This window comes from Sciurus vulgaris, assembly GCF_902686455.1.
Source record: "Sciurus vulgaris genome assembly, chromosome: 16".
Lineage (NCBI taxonomy): Eukaryota > Metazoa > Chordata > Mammalia > Rodentia > Sciuridae > Sciurus > Sciurus vulgaris.
In genome coordinates, this window is record NC_136477.1 from 10,199,353 (window position 1) to 10,221,405 (window position 22,053).

General features: G+C 52.7%; 3 protein-coding genes across 9 annotated transcripts in view; 1 reads left to right on the forward strand and 2 right to left on the reverse strand.

Moving 5' to 3' along the window:
* The first annotated feature begins 9 nt into the window (after positions 1–9).
* On the forward strand, positions 10–3,021 carry P2RY11 (purinergic receptor P2Y11). The gene is made up of 2 exons (XM_079116058.1): positions 10–387; positions 1,778–3,021. Exons 1-2 carry the CDS (start codon positions 369–371, stop codon positions 2,875–2,877), a joined length of 1,119 nt encoding a protein of 372 aa, XP_078972184.1. The 5' UTR covers positions 10–368; the 3' UTR covers positions 2,878–3,021.
* A 152-nt stretch (positions 3,022–3,173) lies between these two features.
* EIF3G (eukaryotic translation initiation factor 3 subunit G) lies at positions 3,174–7,859 on the reverse strand (the record flags this gene model as incomplete). 4 transcript variants are annotated; one of them, XM_079116061.1, is made up of 11 exons in its annotated part: positions 7,755–7,859; positions 7,568–7,614; positions 7,098–7,181; positions 6,901–6,989; positions 6,680–6,739; positions 5,265–5,369; positions 4,982–5,171; positions 4,087–4,194; positions 3,832–3,968; positions 3,641–3,747; positions 3,174–3,291 (listed from the first exon to the last, which is right to left on the reverse strand). In XM_079116061.1, the coding sequence occupies exons 1-11, from the start codon at positions 7,772–7,774 to the stop codon at positions 3,276–3,278; spliced, it is 963 nt and encodes a 320-aa protein (XP_078972187.1). In that variant the 5' UTR covers positions 7,775–7,859. The 4 variants fall into 4 exon arrangements, with proteins under 4 accessions (XP_078972187.1, XP_078972185.1, XP_078972188.1 ...); XM_079116059.1 differs by having other exon boundaries at positions 6,901–7,016; XM_079116062.1 differs by lacking the exon at positions 3,174–3,291 and having other exon boundaries at positions 3,637–3,747.
* Positions 7,860–15,792: 7,933 nt separating this feature from the next.
* The window catches only part of DNMT1 (DNA methyltransferase 1), a 46,055-nt gene continuing 39,794 nt past the window's right edge, over positions 15,793–22,053 (reverse strand). For all 4 annotated transcript variants that reach the window (XM_079114654.1, XM_079114655.1, XM_079114656.1 and 1 more), the window contains 10 exons: positions 21,680–21,808; positions 21,259–21,541; positions 20,872–21,013; positions 19,776–19,942; positions 19,199–19,376; positions 18,419–18,614; positions 17,962–18,125; positions 17,638–17,754; positions 16,626–16,716; positions 15,793–16,149 (listed from right to left, as the gene is read on the reverse strand). In XM_079114654.1, the coding sequence (XP_078970780.1) occupies positions 16,112–16,149; positions 16,626–16,716; positions 17,638–17,754; positions 17,962–18,125; positions 18,419–18,614; positions 19,199–19,376; positions 19,776–19,942; positions 20,872–21,013; positions 21,259–21,541; positions 21,680–21,808 (1,505 nt within the window). In that variant the 3' untranslated portion in view covers positions 15,793–16,111. The remainder of the gene's footprint in view (positions 16,150–16,625; positions 16,717–17,637; positions 17,755–17,961; positions 18,126–18,418; positions 18,615–19,198; positions 19,377–19,775; positions 19,943–20,871; positions 21,014–21,258; positions 21,542–21,679; positions 21,809–22,053) is intronic.

Genomic DNA, 22,053 nt, shown 5'->3' on the forward strand with positions numbered 1-22,053 from the left:
TTGAGTGGAGGCACCTGGTGCCCGATGTGAGAGAGACTAGGGACCAGGGCCAACCTGGTTTCTGCCCCAGGTCCTGGCACATTTCCCCCACCTGGGGCAGGCAGTGAGGAGACAGGCACGTTGACTTGTCTCCAGTTCCTTGAGGCATGGGGCCCCTTCTGGCCTCCCCTCCCCCAGGTCCCTCTGAGCGTGTGGCTGCCTTCTCCAGTGGTGCAATGAGGAAGGAAGCCGGGTGTCTGACCCGCTCTGCAGGCTGAGGTTGAAGCTACTAACAAGGGAGGGGCTGTGGGCCACACTGCTGGTAACTTGGGGTGGGGCCTCATTAGGCCACAGCGTGGGCGGCAGACCAGAAGCTCTCTGATCGGGCCATGGCAGCCACCGTCTCAGGTAAGGAGTGAGTGCTGAACCAATTAAGGGTTGAATGGGGACATGGCGGGAGCTAGGCTGCTCAACCCAGGTGGTGGAGAGCTGGCCAGTTCCCTGCAGGAAGAGGGGCGGGGTTAGGAAGACCAGAGCCTTCCAAGGGGCAGCCTGGGATGGAGTGGGGAATGCATATCCCCAAGAGCTAGTGGCCAGCCTACTGGAATAGGCCAGCTTTTCAAACTGGAAAGCTAAGGCTGAGGGAGGTACACGAGGGGATGGGAACCAGCTCCAGGGCTCCGGCACCCCCATGCTGCTGTGTTCCAGACACTTGTGAGTACTGGGGTGGGTACGTGGTGGTGCTCCCTCTTCCTGGAGGGGTTGTTCTCATGGAAACGTTCATTACAATGATCAGACGGAGATACCTGGCTATGGAAAAACGTCAGCAGGGAAAAGGGGACCAGAGATCACTGTTAGGGAGATGGGTCCTCTCCCAGAATGATCAGATCCCAGAGGTGGCAGGGAGGACACTGCATGCCTGGCTGCTGACTTAGTAAGTGGGCAAGGAGAATGGCCAGTGCAAAGGCTCAGAGGCTGGACACGTCCTAAGAATCAGCCAGGAAGCTGCTGGGTTTGGGGTTGCTGTAAGAATCCAGGCTGCTAGAACAAGGTGGGGAAGGAGTGGGAGGGATGGTTCCTGCGGGCCTTGTGGGATGGAACCTTTTTTTTTTTTTTTTGGTGCTTGGGGTTAGAGTGAGGCCCTTGCACATGCCAAGCACATGCTCTTCTACTGAGTTACACCCCTCACCCCACCCCACCCCACCCCACCCGGCAGAGCTGGCTTTTCTGAAGCAGGAACCATGGAGGGCTATGCCAGGATGAGGGATGAGACCTCACAGGCGCCCTCTGGTGGCAGTGGGGAGTACACAGGAAGCTGGAAGTCAGCTGGAAGGCAGGGCTGGTACAGGTGGGAGATGCCCTGGAAGGGGCTAAGGAGATTCTGAGGTGGAACTGTAGGGACTTCGATAGACTCGGCTTCAAGGAGGACCAGCGTAGTTTGGGGACTCCCTGAGGTTCCTGCTCCTCTGCCCTGGGCCCCATGGTTCTGGGTGTTCACTGCTGACTTAACATGCAGACCTTGAAAGCATGGCCCTCTGGCAGTGCTCCAGCCAGTCCTTCAGGACCCAGTAAACTTATCAGCTAAATGATAGAATCTCTCAACTCTGGGCCAGATTCCATTGCAAAAAGGAGCCAAGGCTGGTGTCCCTTGCAGGAAATGAGGACTTAGGGAAACTGCATGCAGGCCCCATCAGGCACTCTTGCAGAGGAATCTGCATCACTGCAGGAGTGGACTGAGGGCGGCAGGAACCATGCTGAGGAAGGACTGAGCTCAGCTGTTCACACCCTCCACCCACAGGTGACAAGCCCTGCCCTGCAAACTTCACAGCAGCCGCCGACCACAAGCTTAGTAGCTTCCAGGAGACCTTCCTCTGGCCTATTCTGGTGGCTGAGTTCATAGTGGCCATGGCTGGCAATGGTCTGGCCCTGTACCGCTTTGGCATCAGGGAGCAGCGGCCCTGGAATCCAGCTGTGGTCCTCTCTGCCCAGCTGGCAGTCAGCAACCTGCTCTACGCCCTGACTCTGCCCCCACTGGCCGCCTACTTCTACCCGCCCAAGAACTGGCGCTATGGGGACGTGGCCTGCCGCCTGGAGCGCTTCCTCTTCACCTGCAACCTGCTGGGGGGCACCATCTTCATCACTTGTATCAGTCTCAACCGATACCTGGGTGTTGTCCACCCCTTCTTCACCCGCAGCCACCTGCAGCCCAAGCATGCCTGGGCCATCAGTGCCACTGCCTGGGCCCTGGCAGCCCTGCTGGCTGCCCCCATGCTCAGCTTCTCCCGCCTGAAAGGGCCTCAGCAGGACGTAGGTCCGTGCAGTGTAGCCAGGCCTGAGGCCTGCATCAAATGCCTGGGGACAGCAGATGACAACCAGCTTGCAGCCTACAAAGCCTACAGCCTACTATTGGCAGGACTGGGTGGTGGCGTGCCACTGCTGCTCACCCTGGTGGCCTATAGTGCCCTGGGGAGGGCTGTTCTTCGCAGTCACAGCATGACAGCAGGTGAGAAGCTGCGTGTTGCAGTGCTGGTGGCCAGTGGTGTGGCCCTCTACGCCAGTTCCTACATGCCCTATCACATCATGCGGGTGCTCAACGTGGACGCCCGGCAGCGCTGGTGTACCCGCTGCCCAGACTTTGCAAATGAGACCCAGGCCATGGGGGCACTGGAGCTGGGGCCCTACCTGGGCTTCCAGGTGACGCGGGGCCTTGTGCCCCTGGCCATCTGCATACATCCCCTGCTCTATATGGCCGTGGTGCCCAGCCTGAGCTGCCGCTGTCAATGCTGCCCCCAGTGTGTTGGAGGCCACCTGGAAGACAAGAGGCCTAGCCAAGACCTGGCTCTTGATAATGATAATCCCCAAACCTCAGAACCCCAGACCTCTGAGCTGAGCTTGTGACCTGCCTACTACAGCCTGCTCCCCACCACAAGGACTGCAACATGACACAGGGAGAACGCAGAGCACAGCAGGCATCAGCCCTGAGGGACCAAGAGGCCTTCCATCCACTTCCTCCCCAAAGAAAGGCCCGTGCCAGTGATGGGGTGGGCTCGGCGAAAGCCCAGGCTGGAACAGAAAGGCTTTCTGACCCACAGCACCACCCCAGGAGGCGCGCAGGCTTAGGAGGAAAACCCAGCCTGAAGGGCCAGCCAAGCCACCATGGGGAGGGGCGTGAGAATGAAGAGGACACGTGTGGGTGCTTTGAGCCTTTTTACTGCCCTCGGAGTCCCCTGCTCTTGGAGGCTCCTTTCCGTCACAGAGGTCTAGGCTGGACAGCAGTGGCAGTGGTGACAGCTGGCTCAGTTGGTTGATGGCCTAGAGAGGAAGGAAGTGGTGAGGACAGCCAAGTGCAGGACCTGGATGGCATCCCGAGACCCCCACCCCCACCACACACACACAGTGGGGCTCGGTGGCAGCAGGGAGGCTGAGCATGTGGTGGCAGGGCACACGTGGTGTCAGACTGCCCTGCCTGCTACAGACGGTCGGTGGGTCTGAGCAAGGCAACTGTCACCAATGCCTGACTGGCCCCATCAGGATTTTTAGAAAAAGGATAATAAAAGACAGTTTGAAACAGCCTTGGTGGCTATTCAGTTGGGGTGGGGCCCATGCTCAGCCTCTGGTTTGCAACAGGGAGAGGAGACAGTCTGGGCTGGCAGAGTCTTACTTGGCCCATTCCACATTGAGGATGAGGTGGTCGTAGCCGAAGCCAGACACCCCGGCGATGGCACGTGCTGCATCTTCCCTGCGGTGGAAGCTTATGAAGGCAAAGCCCTGGGGGAAGGGAGGAGGTCAGCGGCCAGAGTCAGAAAGATGGCCCTGTCCCCCTGCCCACCCATCCCCCCATGGCCCACCCACCTTGGACTGGCCAGTGGTCTTGTCCTTAGCCAGGTAGATGCGAGAGATGGAGCCAAAGGGCCTAAAAAGCTCCTGCAGGTCAGTCTCACGTGTATCCTCAGATAGGTTGGTGACACGGATGGTGGCATTGTCATCGGCTGTGTGGGTGGGGACAGGCGACTGTGAGGGGAAGGTCCCACCCCACAACAATACAAGGATAATTACAGGGTGCTGAGAGGCGTCCACCAGCCACCCTGGCACCCACATGCCCCTCACCTCTGCGGTTGGGCTGCATGGACTCCCCGCGGCGGCTGGCCCCGTCCCGCAAGCTGGGTGGCACGTACTTCCCTGTCTTATTCTGGGCGGCCTGCACAGGCTCCAGTTCTGCAGACAAAAGGTATGGCCCAAGTCAAGCCTTGCCATGGTGCTAACAGAGGGACACACCTGCCCCATGATCCTGGCAGCTCCGACCAGGACCTGGTGCAGGTACCGTCTGCCAAGCCACAAGCAGCAGGTTGGTTACTTGGAGGCCTCTCAGATCCTCAGTGTCCACAATGACACCAAGATCACGTTCAGGAAGAGGACACTCTTTGAGCACCCTGGCAGCAATACCAGCAGGGGGAACCCACAAGGGTAAATGCAGTCCCAGGCACCCATGGCCCACGGGCAGAGAAGGGTAGTTCCTAAGTGCCCAGGCATGAGAAGCGACAAGTGCAACCTGCATACCAGCCACAGGTGGTTACCACCCATACTCACACCTGCTCCTACCAAATCAGGCTGAAGGACTGAGACTAACAGACAGGCACTGAAGTCCCAGAGACACACAAACACGCCAAGGCACGCACACAGCACCCAATGGTATCCTAGAGCACACAGACACTGCACACCCAAGTCCTGATGGTGAGGGGAGTCACCTATAAGGGACAAGCCTCTCTCCACCACTCGTTGCAGTTACACACACAGGTGTGCACATGAGGTGCCACCACTGAGAGTGTCTGCACACACAGGGCCCCCAACAAGGAGACAGGCACAACCAAACACAGCCACTGAAGCTGTTAGGTGGGAGATGACAGCCACAAAGGGGACAGCACCTGTGCACTCAGAGCCAGAAAACCCAGGACTGTCCCACAGCTGCCCGATCCCACCCGAGCCATCACAGGCCAAGCCGCACCTCCCGGGAGCTTCTCCTTCTCGCCAGTGGACAGGCCCAGCTGCTCTGCCAGCTCCTTCTGCATGGGCCCCAGCGTGTCCTTGTATGGGCAGCGGGTGGTCCAGTGGTCACCCTTGCAGATGCGACAGGACACTATCTTCTGGCCCTTGAGCTTGTTCATTGGGTCCTCCTCCTCCTGGCAGTTCAGATCCTGGCAGGGGAGCAGGTGGGAGCAGCTCAGAGGGGGCTGCTTCACCCCTGCCACACCACTGTGGGCACCAGCCCCACCCTTAGCTCTACCTACCTCTTTGCTGGTGATGAATGTCATGGAGACGTCATCACTGACTGTGGTGGTGGCCACATTGGGGCCCGGTGGGTCAAACTCTGAGTTCCCGAACTTCTTCCAGTTCTGGGCTCAAGAGAGGGATGGGTCAGGATGAAGGCCAGGGTCCCACACTGGGGCACCCCAGGCCTACCACTGCCACTCCCAGATTATCTGGGCCTCAAACCCCATTTAAAAATTTTTTTTAGTTATTGAAGGACCTTTATTTTTCAGTTTATTCATATGTGGTGCTGAGGATCAAATCCAGTGCCTCGCACATTCTAGGCAAGTGTTCTACCACTGAGCTACGGTCCCAGCCCTCAAACCCCATTTTTTCAAAAAATATTTTAATTTGTAGATGGACAATTACCTTTATTTTATTTATTTTTATGAGGTGCTGAGGATCAAACCCAGTGTCTCACACATGCCAGGAAAGTACTCTACCACTGAGCCACAACCCCAGCCCCTCAAACCCCAATTTTACCCTCTCCAAATATCACCCATCATGGGAACAGTGACAGTTCTCATTTCTGAGTGTGTGCCAGGCCCTAGCTTTGCGCCAGCTACAGGAGGCAGGGGCAGCTTTCAGTCAAGACAAGAGTTCCAGCTGACAGAAAGAGACTCAGGGTGAGGTGGAGACAGCTATGTAGCCAACAATTCCCAGGGCAGCTTGCTCAGCCAGCTCTCCCAGGAGGCAATGCTCAGGAACATGTGGAGGTCACTCAAGAGTAAAGAACCTTGAGCTACTTTAAACAGTGAGCCTCAACTTACCCCCTATAAAATGGGGACCACAAATGCTTCCTGCCTCCCTGGCTGCTATGGAGATCAGAGAAGACATCCAGCAAAGTGCCTTGCACAGGGTCTGGCACAAAGTGCAGAGCAAAGTATGTTAAGTGTATTTACTGCTGTCACTTCTTCCATAAGCCCTGAATCCCGGGTAAATGGAAGCTGCTATGCCACTCCAAGGAGAGCTCGTTTCTCCAGGTAGATAGGCAAGAGAGTAAGAATCTAACCCCAGGTATGTGGTGGCACACACCTATAAGTACAGCTACTCAGGAGGCTGAAGCAGGAGGATCTCAAATTGGAGGGCATCCTGGGCAACTTGGCAAAACCTTATCTCACAAAGAAGAAAATCTTTTTTTAATGGGTTGTGGGTGTGATTCAGTGGTAAAGCACCCCTGGGCCCTTGGGTGGTACCACAAAAAAATAATAATAATAATAATAATAATAATAAAATCTACTTGTGCACCCTGACTTTTCAGGGCCCCACAAGAGTGCAAATACCCAGACCTCGATTCTGCTTTGATAAGACAAATACAAACAGTTAAGCCCTTCCTCCAAAAGAAATTCCTAATTCCTCTGGGCCAGTCCCTAACACTGGGGAAGCAGGGTCTCACCTTCCTCCTTGCAACAGCCTTCGAGGCCTTTCGGGTCTCAATCCTGAAAGTGCGGACAATCTGTGGATGAAAGGGGAGAGTGTCAGGCTTCCTGCACTTCGAGGTATCTGGGACCGAGAGATCTTCACCATCAACCCACCCAACACAAATTGCCCCCCACCCCCAATCTATGTGCCCCCAAGCACCAGGGCACTCACCCTCCATCACCACTCTAGCCTCACCTTGAACTTCTTGCCATCTTCATCTATCTTGTACTCAGTCACTGTCTTTATGTTTCCATTGATAACCTCCTTAGGAGGCGGCAGTGGAGCTGGGAGAAGGGAAAAGTTGAGGGGAACTGCCCTGGGTAATGGGGACTCAGGTGGGAATGTGGCTGGGGAAAGAGGCAGCCAGGGACAGACTGGAAGAGATCACTTACCTCCTGGCAGTAGCTCAGGCTCTGGGCTGGTGTCCCCTGTGGCCAGAGGGATCCCCTTGAGGAGCTCGCTGGTGACACATTTGTCTGTCAGAGGGAGTGTGGGAAGAAAGGTCCAAGCTAAGATGAAAGGGCCTCTGGGAGAACACTCACAACAGGAGCTGAGGAAGGCGGGACCCATGGCATAGGGCTGGCCAGGCATCCCGCTGGGGTGGTGACCCTAAGCAGTGGCAAGGGTAGGGATCCCCGGTATGAAAGTGGGGTCGTGCCATAAAGTCATCCAGGGTTCGTACGAAGGCGGACTCTTCCAACTTCCTCCCTGGAGTAGGGGAGCAGCCGTGAAGCCAAGGGCAGTGACTTGGGAGCTGGCAACAGGCAGGAGCCCAGGAGGATGGCGCGGGGCGGGGGGGGGGGGGGGATGTAAAAACAGGCGACAGTGCGGTGACCCAGGGCGACCCGATACACATACTCACCGTCCTCTCCCTCTTCTTCCACCTGGTCGGCCCAGCTGGGCTTCGAACTGCGGGGACAAGTTTGCGGAGGGTGACGGTTGGGTCAATAAGGGCCAGCTTCCGCGGTCTTGGTACATCTCGGTCCCATAACACTCCCCAGAGCCCCCTAGATCGCCTCCCGGGAGCCCCTCCGCGACCCCGAACTCACTCAAAGTCTCCGGTCGGCATCGCCAAGTCTTCTCCACGCAGCCCAAGCCCGGGCCAGAGGGCGGAAGTGCGAGGGAACGAAACTTCCGGCGCCGCTGCCGCCTAGAGCAGCCCGGCCTTTACGTCCACAGCGCCCCCTGCGGACGGAGGTGGACACGCCGGTTGCCGACGCAGCTGGGCGCTGGTGAACAGTCAGGGGAGCCAATGGGCATTTCCGGGCTTATCCTATTAAACTTATAAGAAAAAAGAAAAGAAACAGAGGGAGTGAAGGGGAGGGAAGGAGACGATAACAAAACATTTTTTTTCTTTTTTTGGTACTCAGGGTTACTCTGCCTCAGAGTTACACCCTCAATCCTTTTTTATCTTTCTTATTTTGAGACAGGGTCTCATTAAATTGCCCAGACTAGCCTTGAATTTGCAATCCTACCTCAGCCTCCCGAGTCCCTGGGATTACAGGAGTATGCCACCGCTCCTGAATCTAAAGCTCACTTTTTAAAAGAGAGATTGGATCTTCCTCTGTCGCCCAGGATGGCCCAGAACTCCTAGGCTCAAGTGATCCTCTTGCTTCAACCTCCTTAACAGTTAGGACACTAAGTTAGGTGCTCACCACTGCATCTGGCTAAAAAACTAATTGTACTGAGGTGTGGTCCAGTGGTTCACTTGCCTTGAGTTTGAGTTTGATCCCCAGGATCGCTAATAATAATAATAATAATAATAATAATAATAATAATAATATTCACATATTGAGCGATTATTGTATGCCAGCTACTGTTGAGGCAGGAAAAAGGGCTAAAATTGGCAAAAAGGAAATTTGGGCCCCTTCCAGATCAGGTCTGTGTGTAACAGACTGAGAAACTGCAAGACAGGCCTCATCAGGGTCAGACCAATTCCTGTGTAGGCAGAAAAACTGATAGTGAGACATCTATTTTCTGGTACCCAGACTCCCACCAAAAAAAGCACAGTAACCTGGCTAAACCAACCAAAGGGCGTGTGAGGAGCTCGTGGACCCTGAGTGCCTTACCCAGGACTGGGTGGGGGCTGGCTCCCTTAACCCTGTGGATTCACATAAACCCCTGGATAACAGCCACTCTTGGTAGCCCTCTCTTGGGACTCCTCCTCTTTGGGAGCTCTGCTTTCTATGACTGTAATAAATCCTGTTATTTTGCTCTCACCCTGTGTCTGTGGATTTCATTTTTCAAATTTGTAAAACGAAGAACCCAACCCTACACTCAGTGCTTCACTGTCAGGAGGAAATGATCCCCTTTGCCTGGGCTTCTCCTCCCCGGGGAGGAACTCCCCTATCTGAATGACAATGTGTCAAGTGGTCCCTTCTCAGCCACTCTCCTTTCTTTTTTTTTTGTGGCACTGTTGCTTCTCTGATAACCTTTCTGTTTGTTTGTTTGTTTGTTTGTTTTAAAGCGTGCTGGGATGCAACCCAGGCACTTGTGCATGCCCAGCACACACTCTACTGAGTTCCAGCCACAGCCCTCTGACATAATCACGATCATTTACTTGTTGACAGTTCTCCCTCTAAGAACACAGCAGCATTCTTGGTGCAAGCAATTAGCAAGCAATTGTGACTCCCCAGGAGGCCAAAACTGGTTCTTGAACAGGAAAGAAAAAAAACCTTAAGTATATTTGGATCTCCAAAGCCTACCCTAACAGGAAAAAAAAAAAAAATCTTACTCCTCAGGATTTGATTTATATTGTCAGGAAAAAAATGAATAATTAAATTAAAATTAATTTATTGATTTAAATTCAATTAGAAAATAATTCAGTTTTTTCCCTTAGAAAAGCAATAATGGAGGAGAAAGTCAAGAAACACTGCGTTAGAATGCCAGCTACAGAAAGCAAATATTTGCCTGCTTTGTTTCATCCTGATTCTAACACACACAGGTTACTGTACTCCACACATAGTAAGTGCTCAACTAACAGACGTTTGGAGAGAAGTGAGAACCAAATCAGAGGCTTTTTATTTTTCATTTTTATTTTTTGATACCAGGGTTTGAATCCATAGGTGCTTAACCACCAAGCCACGTCCCCAGCCCTTTTATATTGTATTCTGAAACACAGTTTCCCTGTTGCTTAGGGCCTTGCTAAATTGCTGAGGTTGACTTCAAGCTTACAATCCTCCTGCCTCCTGAGTCACTGGGATTACAGGTGTGGGCCACTTCGTGGCACAAAGAGCCTTCAGACCAAACTTGCAGGCTGTAGGGCAGGAGATCACTGAAGTGTTTTGAGAGGCACCCTACTGTGACCATATGTTCTTGTGAGAAAAATTATTTGGGTAGCCAGTAAAGGGCAATGTGGAAGGGAAAAATGAGCAGAATAGGAAGGAGGCTGGGAAAGCAGTCTCAGAAAGAGGGGGAACACCAGTGCAGTCTTTCAGGTGGGTGGTGTGGCAATAAGAATGAAAACATAAAGTTCACACAAAGGGCCAATAAAAATTTGTGCAAGCAGCCAGGCATAGTGGTGCACATCTGTAATCCCAGCTTCTAGGAAGGCTGAGGCAGGAGGATCGCAAATACCAGAAGGACCTGGTCAAATTACCCAGATCCCGTCTCAAGATAAAATTTATTTTATGTGTTTATTTTTACAGTCTGGGAATTGAACACAGGACCTCACACTGCTTGGGAAGCACTCTACCACCGAGCTACATCCCTGGCCCTCAAAGTAAAATTTTAAAAGGGCAATGTAGAGTAACCCTGGGTTCAATTCCCTGCACTGGAAAAAAAAAAAAAAAAAAAAAAAAATCGTATAGGCTTACTCAAATTTACTCCACGAAATACAAAATCTGAACAAAGTAGCAGATAGGCAGCCGGAGTAGCTCAGTGGAAGAGCCCAGTGGCAGCCACCAGGCCCTGGGCTCCAGCTCCAGCACCACCAAAAAATAGATCATGATAGTTTTGATGGAAATAGGACAATATCTTCAAAAACATATAATGCACTAGAAATTTTGCTCTGAGTCAGCTGATAATTTAGCCTGCAAGCTTGTAAATGCATGCTGATGGGAGAAGTCCGGGCCATGTTGCTCATGGTACCAAGTGGGAGCCCCTGTCTGCTCATTCAGAGGGATTGCTGGAATAGATTGTGGTCAGCAATGTCATCACTTGGGAAACACCGTGTGGCCTTAAAGAAAATAGATCTAATTGTGCAAAAAAAAAGTCAAGGTAAATGTAAAGAATTAAGATAGCTCGGTGCTGTGACGCAGGCCTGTAATCCCCATGGCTTGGGCTGGGGAGATAGCTCAGTTGGTAGAGTGCTTGCCTCTCAAGCACAAGAACTTGAGTTCAATTCCCAGCACCGCAAAAAAAAAAAAAAAATTCCCCATGGCTTGGGAGGCTGAGGCAGGAGGATGGAGAGTTCAAAGTCAGCCTCAGCAATGATGAGGCCCTAAGCAACTCTGTGGGACCCTGTCTCTAAACAAAATACGAAACAGGACTGGGGATATGTCTCAGTGTTGAGTGTCCCGAGTTCAATCCCCAGTACCTGCCTCTCAACCCCTGCAAATTAAGATAATGCTCAGAGGATAGAGATAATTTTTATCTCCTCCTGATAAAAGTAGGAAGAAAGTTGTAAAGTGGTATAAGTTATAGGAACCAATTTGTGCAAATCCTTATTTTCTTTTTGGTGGCATTGGGGATGAGACCCAGGGCTTCACACATGCAAAACACACTCTAACATTGAACTACACCCCAACCCTAAATATGTGAGCATCTTTTGCGGGGAGTACTGGGGATTTAACCCAAGAGCACTTTACCACCGAGCTACATCCCCCCGCCCCTTTTATTTTTTATTTTGAGACAGGGTTTCACTAAGTTGTTTAGAGCCTCACTAAATTGCCAAGGCTGGCCTGGAACTTTCGATCCTCCTGCCTCAGCCTCCTGAGTTGCTGGGATTGCAGGTGTGTGCCACGAGACCCAGCCTGTGAAAATCTTTAATAGCACGCAGATATGCAGTTGCACGTGAGTAATGTTCTGGAAAGAAACATCAGAAACAGTGGATGAGGCCAGATGTGGTAGCACGCCTGTAATCCCAGTCACTTGGGAGACGGAGGCAAGAGAATCACAAATTCAAGGTCAGCCTGGGAAACTTAGTGAGGTCCCTCAGCGATTTAGCAAGACCCTTTATGTATGTACGTATGTATGTATTTATTTATCTATCTATGTATTTACTCATACTGGAATTGGACCCAGGGGGCACTTATCCACTGAGCCACACCACCAGCCCTTCCTATTTTTCAGGCCCTCCAAGAGAAGCTGGAGAAACTAGAGAAGTGGGGCCCGCGAGGTCTTTATGTCAGTGGGATGTGGCTCTGAGGCGGAGTGGGAACCCTGCCCCTTGACTTCCTCTCTCACTTCCTGGCACATACTCCATCATGTGCCTCACCATGACATTGCCTTGCCACACGCTCAAGCAATGAGGGAACCAACCATAGACTGTGACTTTAAAACCGTGGGTCAAGTCGGGCACAGTGGCACACACCTGTAATTCCAGCGACTTGGGAGCCTGAGGCAGGAGAATTGCAAGTTCAAGGCCAAGTTGAGGAGGTTGGTCATCCTGGGAACCATGCCTCCAACACATGGACTTTTGGGGACACTTAAGAACAGACTATAGCAAGAGGTCCCTCATGAAAAAAAAAAAGTATATGAATGCTGACTGTTAACTTGGTTGTTATGGGATTTACAATATTTTCTCATTTGTTTCCTTAGAAATGCCAAACACTGCTGGGAGAAGAGCATGTGGCAGAGAGGTACAGTAGGATAACATTTTCCCAATGTCTTTTTTTGATACTGGGGCTTGAACTTAGAGGCTCTTTGTCACTGCCGAGCACATCCCAACACTTTATTTTTTGAGAGGGTCTGGCTAAGTTGCTGAGGGCCTCCAACTTCCAATCCTCCTGTTTTGGCCTCTAGCGTTGCTGGGATTATAGGTGGGCACCATGGCACCCAGTTTACCTAATATTTTTAAAGACAAGAAATACCAAACTGATGACACACACGTGGTAACTGGAAAACAAAGGATAGAAAGGAGATAGGGCATAGAAGGGAGATCGGTATAGCAGAGGAAGGGGACAATGGGGAAGAGGGGAGAGAAAGGGTACTAGGGAAGTAAATTGACCAAAGTGTTGCATGCATGTATGTATATGTAACAACGAATCCCACTGATATGTATAATTATAATGCACCAATAAAAAAATAAGCCAGGAGTGGCAATATATGCCTACAACCCTAGGTCCTGGGGAGGCTGAGGCAGGAGGATTACGAGCTTGGGCTAGCCTGGACCCCATCTCAATAAAATTTGAAAGGTTGAACAGGGCATGATGGCACATGCCTGTAATCCCAGTGACTTTGGAGGCTGAGGCAGGAGGATCTTGAGTTCAAGGCCAGCCTCAGTAATTTAACGAAGCCCTGTCTCAAAAAGGGCTGAGTTTGTGGCTCAGTGGCAGAATGCCCCTGGGTTCAATACCCAGTACTGCAAAAAAACAATATATTTTTTAAAAGCCCTAATATTAAAAAAAGACACAGCAACTTCTTGTGGTTGTTTAGGGACATTAAAACGAAAATTAAAAAGACACAGCAACAGCTGGGGATATAGCTCAGTTGGTAGAGCACTTGCCTTGCAAGTACGAGGCCCTGGGTTCGATTCCCCAGCACCGGAAAAAGGAAAAAAAAAAAAAAAAGAAGACAGAGCGACATCTTCATTGTGGTTGTGCTTAGGGACATAGACAAGGACCTGTGTTTTTCATTGAGAGACAACCTGCTGCTGTGGAAAACAGTATGGTAGATCCTCAAACAGTAAAGGTAGAATCACATATGGTCCAACAATTCCACTCTCCTTTGTGCATCAAAGGACAGAAACTGGATTCTCGGACATATTTATGCAGACATGTTCATGCCGCCATGAATGGCAGCAAGGAGCTGGAAGCAGCCCGGCGCCCATCAGTGATGAATGGGTAGCACAAGTGTGGCCCATCCAGATGGCGGGACAGGGCTCTGCTTCAAAGGGAATGACCCTCACCATACTAAGTGAAACGAGTCAGGCACAGCTGGACAGGTACTTCCGATTCCCCCTACATGGCACCCTGAGCAGATTCCTAGAGGAAGAACGGTGGTTATCAGGGCTGAGGGGAGGGGAATAGGCAGCTCATGTTTAATGGGAGTATTTTGTTTTTGTTGAAGAAGTCCCAGAAATAGTTATGGGTGATGGTTGTAAAATAATGTAGATGTACTCAATGCCACTGAACTATACAGTTTAAAATGATTTTTAGCACCTTGGCACATGCCTGTAATCCTAGCAATTTGGGAGACAGAGGCCAAGAGAAGGCCAGCCTCAGCAATTTAGCAAGATCCTGTATCAAAATTAAAAATTAAAAACTGGGACGAAGCTCAGTGGTAGTGCACCCTTGGGTTCAACCTCCAGTGTCACAAAAATACAAAGGCTGTGGCTCAGGGATGGAGCGCTTGCCTGGCACGCGTGAGGCTCTAGGCCCAATCAGCACCGCAGAGAAATCAAGGCCCATCGACAACTGACATTTTTTTAAATAACAAAAAAGTAAAGAAGGACTGGGATGTGGCTGAGTGGAAAAGCCCCCTGGGTTTAATCCCTAGTACTGCAAAAGTAATTTAGCAAGACCCTGTCTCAAAACAGAGAGGACAGGAATGTGGCTCAGTGGTTAAGGACCTCGGGGTCCAATCCCTTGTACAAAAAAAAAAAAAAAAAAAAAAAAAAAAGTGTGGGGGCAGCTTGGGAATGTAGCTCAGTGGCAGGGAACCTGCTCAGCACACAGGAGGCCCTGGGTTCAGTCCCCACCTCTGGGGAAATTTAAGAGTCAGCACAGTGGTGTGCACTGGTGGTCCCACCTCCTCAGGATCGCTGGAGCTCAGAGTTCCAGGGCAGCCTGGACGACACAGAAAGACCCTATTTAAAAACAAAAGCCAACCAATCTGTCTAGCCAGTGGACAAAGATTAGAAGCAAGAGGGTGGGTCAAAGGAGTCTGCACTGTCAGGGAAGTGTTAAAACCTCCCCAGAGGTAGTTCAGTCACGTGTGCTGAAGTAAAAATGTGGAGACATTTATATCCAGCGACCCAGGAATCCTTTCTAGATATTTCTCGAGAATGTACAAGGATGTCAAATATGGTGCAGTTAAGAGCAGAGGGAAGCATGTAATTACTGAAGGAATTCAGTAAGCTTTGCATCCCATCACATTTAGTCCTTTAGTCTTATGACCAGGACATCTGTGACTCATTGAGAGAAAAGCTAGTTGAAGTGCCCCCAAGTGGGCTACTTAGAGAAGTTGAGTAGCAACCGCTCCACCACCTCTTAACATCTAGTGGCCCTCTGAGCCACACGCAGGCAGTGGGTACTTCTTTGTCTGCATTTAGAGTCTTTACAGTTTGATCACTAACAGTTGTGTTCATCTTAGAATTCAGTAGGACCAAGTTAGCTAGGCTTCCTGAACTTGCAGCCTAAAGGTTTTGAGCAAACAGGTTTTTTCGGTATTGGGGATTTAACCCAGGGGCACTATAACACTAAGCCACATTCCCCATCACCACCTTTTTTTGAGACAGGGTCTCACCAAGTTGCTGAGGCTGACCTAGAACTTGAAATCCTCCTGCCTTAGCCTCCTAAGAAATAACGGATTTTGTCTGGGGCAGGCAGACTAGGGTTTTGAGGGTGGCTCAGGGGTGACTTTTCTTCTTACTCCACCATTCACTGCATGGGGTTTTGTGTCTCCATGGTCACAAAATGGCTGGGCATCATCAGGCATCAGTCTACTCCAGACCAAAGAAGGGCAAAAGAGCTGTGGAGAAAGCTAGCCAAAACTTTCAGAAGGCTTTTATGGAAATCATACTACCAAGTTTCTTTGGCATCTCATTGACCAGAAGTGAGTCACACCAGTGAACTCCCACCCACAAAACACTTGGATCCAGGGAATGATGTAGCAGAGCGTAGGGGAGCACGGAGGAGCCTTTCTGTCCAGACTCCGGCCCAGAGGCAGCCAGAGCCCCACACCAATCAGAATTACTACCCCAAGTGATTTATAGGAGAGATTTATTTGAAGAAATATTACAACATATAAAAACTACATAAAGTCTTAATTTCCACTTGTACAGTGGTAATTTGATATAATGCATAATAAAAAACTTTTAAAATCCAGAATGCACAAAGTACTGCACAGTTTGATCACTAAGTCGTTAGTTAAGCAAACCTCACAGAACAGCTTCATGTCAGCCAAGGCCACAAACACTGTGTACAACACATCTGAACTGACAGATTTCAACATGTTAAAAATACAACATCAGTGCATGTTGGGGATTCCTGGTGCCAGAAACAAGAGTGACGGGAGGGTGAAGCTAGTCCTTAGCAGCCGCCTCCTCCTCCTTTACTTTAGCTGAAGGGAAACAAGAGGGAAAAATTACTTTGGGAACACAGTCACACTTAGCCATGGGCAAGTATAAGAATACATTTAGGGCTGAGGGTGCGGCTTCATGGTAGGGTACTTGCCGAGCATGCTTGAGGCCCTGTGTCCCACTCCTTGCCCTACACAAAGAAAACACTAAGTTGGGAAACGTTAACACCCCGATGCCTACAGCTGACCTGTCAGTTATAAAGGTCACACTCCCTAGAGGCTTCTACCCCTGCTTGGGTTGGCCCAGGAGGGAAGGTGCCTGCCAGACACACTCAGGCAGCAGGATGAGGACAGTCAGCCTGGCAGCATGCCTACTGTGTCAGCTCCTATTCTAAGCTGTTCACCGATCCTCACAGTACACCTCTGCCAGGTGGACAGGGTTGGGGAATCCTGCGAATCCTAGAGTTGTACCCAGCTGCCTTCAGGCACAGCCAGAAGGAAGCCCCCACCCTGCATACCTGAGGCACTCTCTCGAGCTTTGGCCAACATACAGAGCTTGATCTCCAAGCCAATGGCTTTGGCCAAAGGAGGTGGAACGGCGTTACCCACCTGCAGGAAGGAAGGAGGGTGATGCCTGCTTGGCAGAGCTGGACCAATGCCCTGGAACAGCCTCTACTCAGAACAAGGCATGATGGGGTCACTGGGTCCCTGAGGGCTGGGGCTGGTCTCCTGCCCATGTCCCGCATGGGCCCCCAAGGCCCTCCCATCACAATGGCCCCTGGCCCTGCAGCTGGCCCATCCCCACATAAAACCCACGTGTCAAGAACAGAATTCTTTAAAGGGCTTCAGAGGACACAAAGCTAAAAAGAAAGGAAAGCTGCCGAGACATGTTGTGCTCCCAGCTAGGAGCCTTTGCTTCTGGGAAGCTGATCTGGGGGGGAAGATGATTTTTGCTAGGAGCCCAGGCCCTACTGGGAGACTTGGTTCTGGGGATTGAACCTGGGGCACTTTACCATTGAGCTACATCCTTACCCATACCCCCTTGTCATTTTTCATTTTGAGACAAGGTCTCACTACATTGCTTAGAGCCTTGCTGAATTGTTAAGGCTGGTCTTGAACTTGTGGTCATCCTGCATTGAGATCACAGGTGTGTGCCACCTCACCCAGCTCTGCTGGATGCACACATCACACTGATGGCAAGACACTGAACCAAGAGACAGTTAACCTAACACCCTCACAATCAGGAATCTGGTCCATCTTAATCCTCAGTAATAGTGAACTTTTGCCACTGCGGGTTTAACCTGCTCCTTTGGTGTGTGTAAACTTCCCTTTGGGCCGAATTCAGCCTCAGAGCCATAGACTACCTGCCTGATTCATTAGTTCTCAGTGCCAACAACAGGATGGCTTGGCTTCATGGTCCCCTAGCCCCCGAGCGCTGAGGACATGTGGCTGACAAGCTGCGGTGCTCAGCACATCCTTAGAGGCTGTGTGGGGTTGCAGCAGTGACACCGAGGAGGCCATCTCACTGACCTGCCGGTGCCTGTCCAGGATGTTGCCAAATAGCCGGTAGGTGTCAGGGAAGCCCTGGGAGCGGGCGCACTCCCGCACGCTCACCACACGGTGCTGCTCCGGGTGAAGCACGCGGCCCTGGGAGCGAACAGGCACGGTGGGAAAGGGGACAAGTCAGGGCTGGCTCATCACCAGGGCAGGGGTGTATCCAGCCAGGGCCAGCACACCCAGGCTCCACCAGCACAGGGGGTGGGAGGCGGCTAGATCCTGATGTGCACCCCACCCTCCCAGGCCTCCCAGCTGAAGGCCTGACCGGGCCCTGGATGCCCCTGCCCCAGGACCCACCTGCTTGCCCATAGGCTCAGGGTTGGTGACAGTTGTGCTGAAGAAGCCGTCCCACTCAAGCCGCCCGTAGAGGCCAGCCCAGTGGTTGTGCCTGTTTCCGGTGTGGGGCAGGCACCAGGGGATGAGGGTATTAAACTGTCTGGCGGAGGGGTCACAGGCTCTGCCTGCCGGAAGAGAAGACTAGTAAGGATGCAGCCGCAGGATGGGCCAGAAGGAGGCCTAAGGGGGCGCAGATGGGCTTTGGGCACACGGACAGCCCCTGCTGTGCCTAGCACTCACCCACAGCAGCGGGCAGTCCCATTTGGTATATACAGCCATTTTGACTTTTGGGGGCTCCCCAGCTTCGTGAAGGCGTCCAGCTTGAGGTGACCCCCAGCATACCATGCTTGGGTAACCTCAGCAAGCAGTCCCTCCCCAGCCCCCTCCTGCAGAGGAACCACGATCTTAGGGTCCTCACCCTCCACACAGGAGCAGACCCCACGGAGGGCGCCCGAGCTGCTGCGGCCATTTTTCCTGTCATGGTAGGTGTAGCGCAGCTTCTTGGCCAGTGTGCCATCCGTGAGTCGCACCTCAATGTTGGGCAGATCACGCCAGTCTGAGCCCGGGGCCAGGGGGATGTGCCTCATGCGGGCGGCCACCAACGCACTCATGTCCTGAGAGAGCATGAGGAGCCCTGGCTGTCACCTGGTCCAAGGGGAACCCGAGGATGCACCGTGGGCTGGGCACTGAACACCAGGGTGACTGGAAACCTCAGGGGCTCATGTCACTGGGAGGGGCCAAAAAGTTAACGGAACCCCAGTTCAGGGATGGCCACATGTCACCAGGGCCACAAGAAGGGACATGGAATAGTGTGTGGGAGGTGTGGGGAAAGAAGTGAGTGCAGGGATGGGGCAAGCATGACATCTGAGTGGAATCTGCAGAATAAGAAGGGTCTGGGAGCCGGGAGATGGAGTGGCACTAGGCCTGCTGCACCAGGAGGCGAGGGGGGGACCCCAGGCCAGTCCATGACAGCGGGAGCTCCAATCCACACTGAGCACACCATTGTTGGAGGTGTGCACCCGGGGACCCAGGAAGAGCAGGAGAGGCTGGAAGCCCATTGAGATTAGGAGCCAAGAGTGCAGAAGTGGGGCCGATGTGCAGGCTGAGGACCAAGGTGGGGAGAGGCCTGGGAGTAGACTGTGCAGCCAGCACAGAGCCGGGCTATGGCCAAGGAGGCATTGTCCCGAGAAGCCATTACCTTACAGATGTGGTCCCTGAGGATGGGCTGGTAGTGCGAGCCCCGAAGCTGCCTCTGGAACCAGGACTGAGGCTCCCCATTGTACGAGATCTCCTGGGCCGTGGCCCCATTCCGGATCTCAGGGAGGTCCGACATTGTGTCCCGTACTGTGATGGTTCGGAAGGGACCCGAGCTCAACCTGCAGCAGAGCAGAGCAAGTCGACACTGCTGGGGACGCCCGCTGCTGTCCCCTCAGCACAGCTGCCACCCCTGGCTATCAGCACTGCCCTCCCCAGAGCAGACTGCCCAGCTCAGGTCAGTGCTCTGAGCACAGGGCAGCCTTCTTTAGTTGGATCTAGCAAAGAACAGCTGCAGTGTGGCCTCTGCTTGCGACTGCAGGCAGGCCTGTGGTTATCTGACACACGGGGCAGAACCCAATACTGGAGGTGGCAGGGAGCAACCTCAGCAGGCCATATACCACATCTGCTCCTGGCTCAGGCCTCTGGACAGATCCAGCACTGAACCTCTCCAGGTAAAGCCCCTGAGCTCATGAAGGCTGCCAGCTCTGTGTGGCACACGGAGGGGCGAGAGGCCCTACCTGGTGATGTTGCTGACAAACTTCTTATCATCTACCACGACACTCAGCTGGCAGGCCCGGGGTGCAAACACATGCAGGGGCTCTGGGAACAGGGGAAGTTGCTCTCCAGGGGCTGCGGCAAGGATGATGGCCCTCCTCCGTGTCTGGGCCACGCCATACTGACCAGCCTGCAAGTGGAATCAGACGTGCATGGTCAGTGGGCATCCGACCACCTGGACTCAGGGCTGGGGTCACAGCACCTGACTTTCAGAAGTCATGCGACAAAGTCATCTGTAAGATCCCTAGTTGACCCTGTGGATTCATTCCCAGTAGGAATTTTCCCACGTGGTGTTCACTGGAGAGGATAAGAAGCTGGTGACCCCAGCCAACTCTGGGAAACTGCAAGAAACCCCAAGAGTGGGTGAGAGCTTTGCCACCTACCTGAGAAGATGGCACAGAGAGACTGACTGATGACCAGGCTTCACTGGCCCCCGGAGCTCACCCACTCACGGGGATCCCCATCCTCCCACTTTGACAGCTGCTCATTTTCAGTTACGCCCTCACTAACTGAGCAGTGTGTGGAGCAGGCACCTTTCAGCTAAGCCCTGTACCTCGGTACCCTATTCCTGTCCTTGCAGACAGGCCACTGGAAACTACCTGGAGTGTGACCCTCTGTCCCCTGAAGGTTCTGCACACATTCACGGAGGAAAAAGCACATGCCAAGGGAAGCTCGCTGGTTCAGGGCTCTGCTGTTCTCCCGTCTTCTTGGAGGAGGAGTACGCAGTGTTCCCAGCACCCCATGGCTGGCTCCTCTCCATGGTGGGAAAGGAGCTGGTGAGTACAGCAAGCCCACCCTTCCCTAGGCTCCGAGAGGACACTGAAGGTGGACTTGTTGGGTGCTAGCTGTTTTTATATCCAAGTTCTGAGAATGTCATACAGGGGGTGCAAGCACGAGTGTCCATAACCCAGGCCAGCACAAGGGACCGTGCTGACCTCTACAGCTTGGACGGAGAGTCTGTACACCCTTTTCTCAGTGACAGTTTGCTGTAGTCCAGGGACTGCGGCCTACCCACCTCCCGGCCATTCCTGCCCACCCGGCTGGTGTCCAGGAGCCCACCTGCAGCACGCCAAAGGTACACTGGTAGCCCATGCGGACCAGGCAGCGGAGTGTGAGCTTCAGCACCATGGAGCGCTTGAAGGAGACGAAGTTCCTGACGTTCTCCAGGAGGAAAAACCGGGGCCGATAGTAGTCACAGTAGCTGTGGGGGACAGGAGAGACCAGGGAGTCACCACGCAGGGACGAGAGAACCGCCCTGAAGCATCACTGAAGTTGTAACCCTCAACTTGCTAGTGTGAGTAGAGCGCCCCAGCAAAACCAAGCGAGCAGTGTCCTGGGGGCAGCCCCATGGTCTCATCCTAGCGTGGGGCATACCTGGCACCCCCGCCCTGGGAACGTCTTTATCCTCACAGAGCAGGAGACAACAGGGACTCCCATCCCACCTACCTGAGGAAGGAGACCACAAGGGAGTTCTTGAACTTTGAGTAGGTGCGAGAGTTGAAGCGGTTCATGCCGCTGAAGCCTTGGCAGGGGGGCCCGCCGCACAGCATCTCCACATCGCCCTTTTGGGGCAGCCTCTGGCCAAGGCCGTTGTTTTTCTCCCCAGCCATAACCAGCTTGAGCAGGACATTGCAATCCTCTGTGAACACTGTGGAGCTGGGGTTGTTCAGCCGGAACGCCTGCGCCGCAGGCTCCCACATCTCAATGGCCCACAGAGTCTCGGAGATGCCTGGGGGACAAGGGCAAAAGGCACGCTTTGAAGCCTTCCCGGAGAGGCCGGAGGCAGGTGACCAGGGCCAGCAGGGTCTTACAAGCTAAGGCTGCCAGATTCATTCTGACTGGTTCAGAGGAAAAAAAGAATCCTTACCTGCTTGGTGGAATCCTTCCGACAACCCTCCACAGCCAGAAAACACATCCAGGGTTCGCAGCTTGGGCAGTTTTATTGCCATCTCTGGTTCGCTTGGCTCTGACGTCTGAGATTTCGTCTTACCTTTCCCTAGAGGGAACATGCCACAAAATAAAACCAACTGTCAGTCCTACCAGGCTCTGACACATCTTTCAAAGACGGCCTCACTGAGTTGTTAACAGCAGAGAGCGGGGAAAGGCAGGGATCCCTGGAGTCCAGAAGGGACTCAGACCCATAAGCGGGAACCTACTTGGTGGTGCAGCTCAGTGGCAGTGTGCCCAGCATGCCTAAGGCACTGGGGTTTCATTTCTAGTAATGGAGAGAAAGAGGAGGGG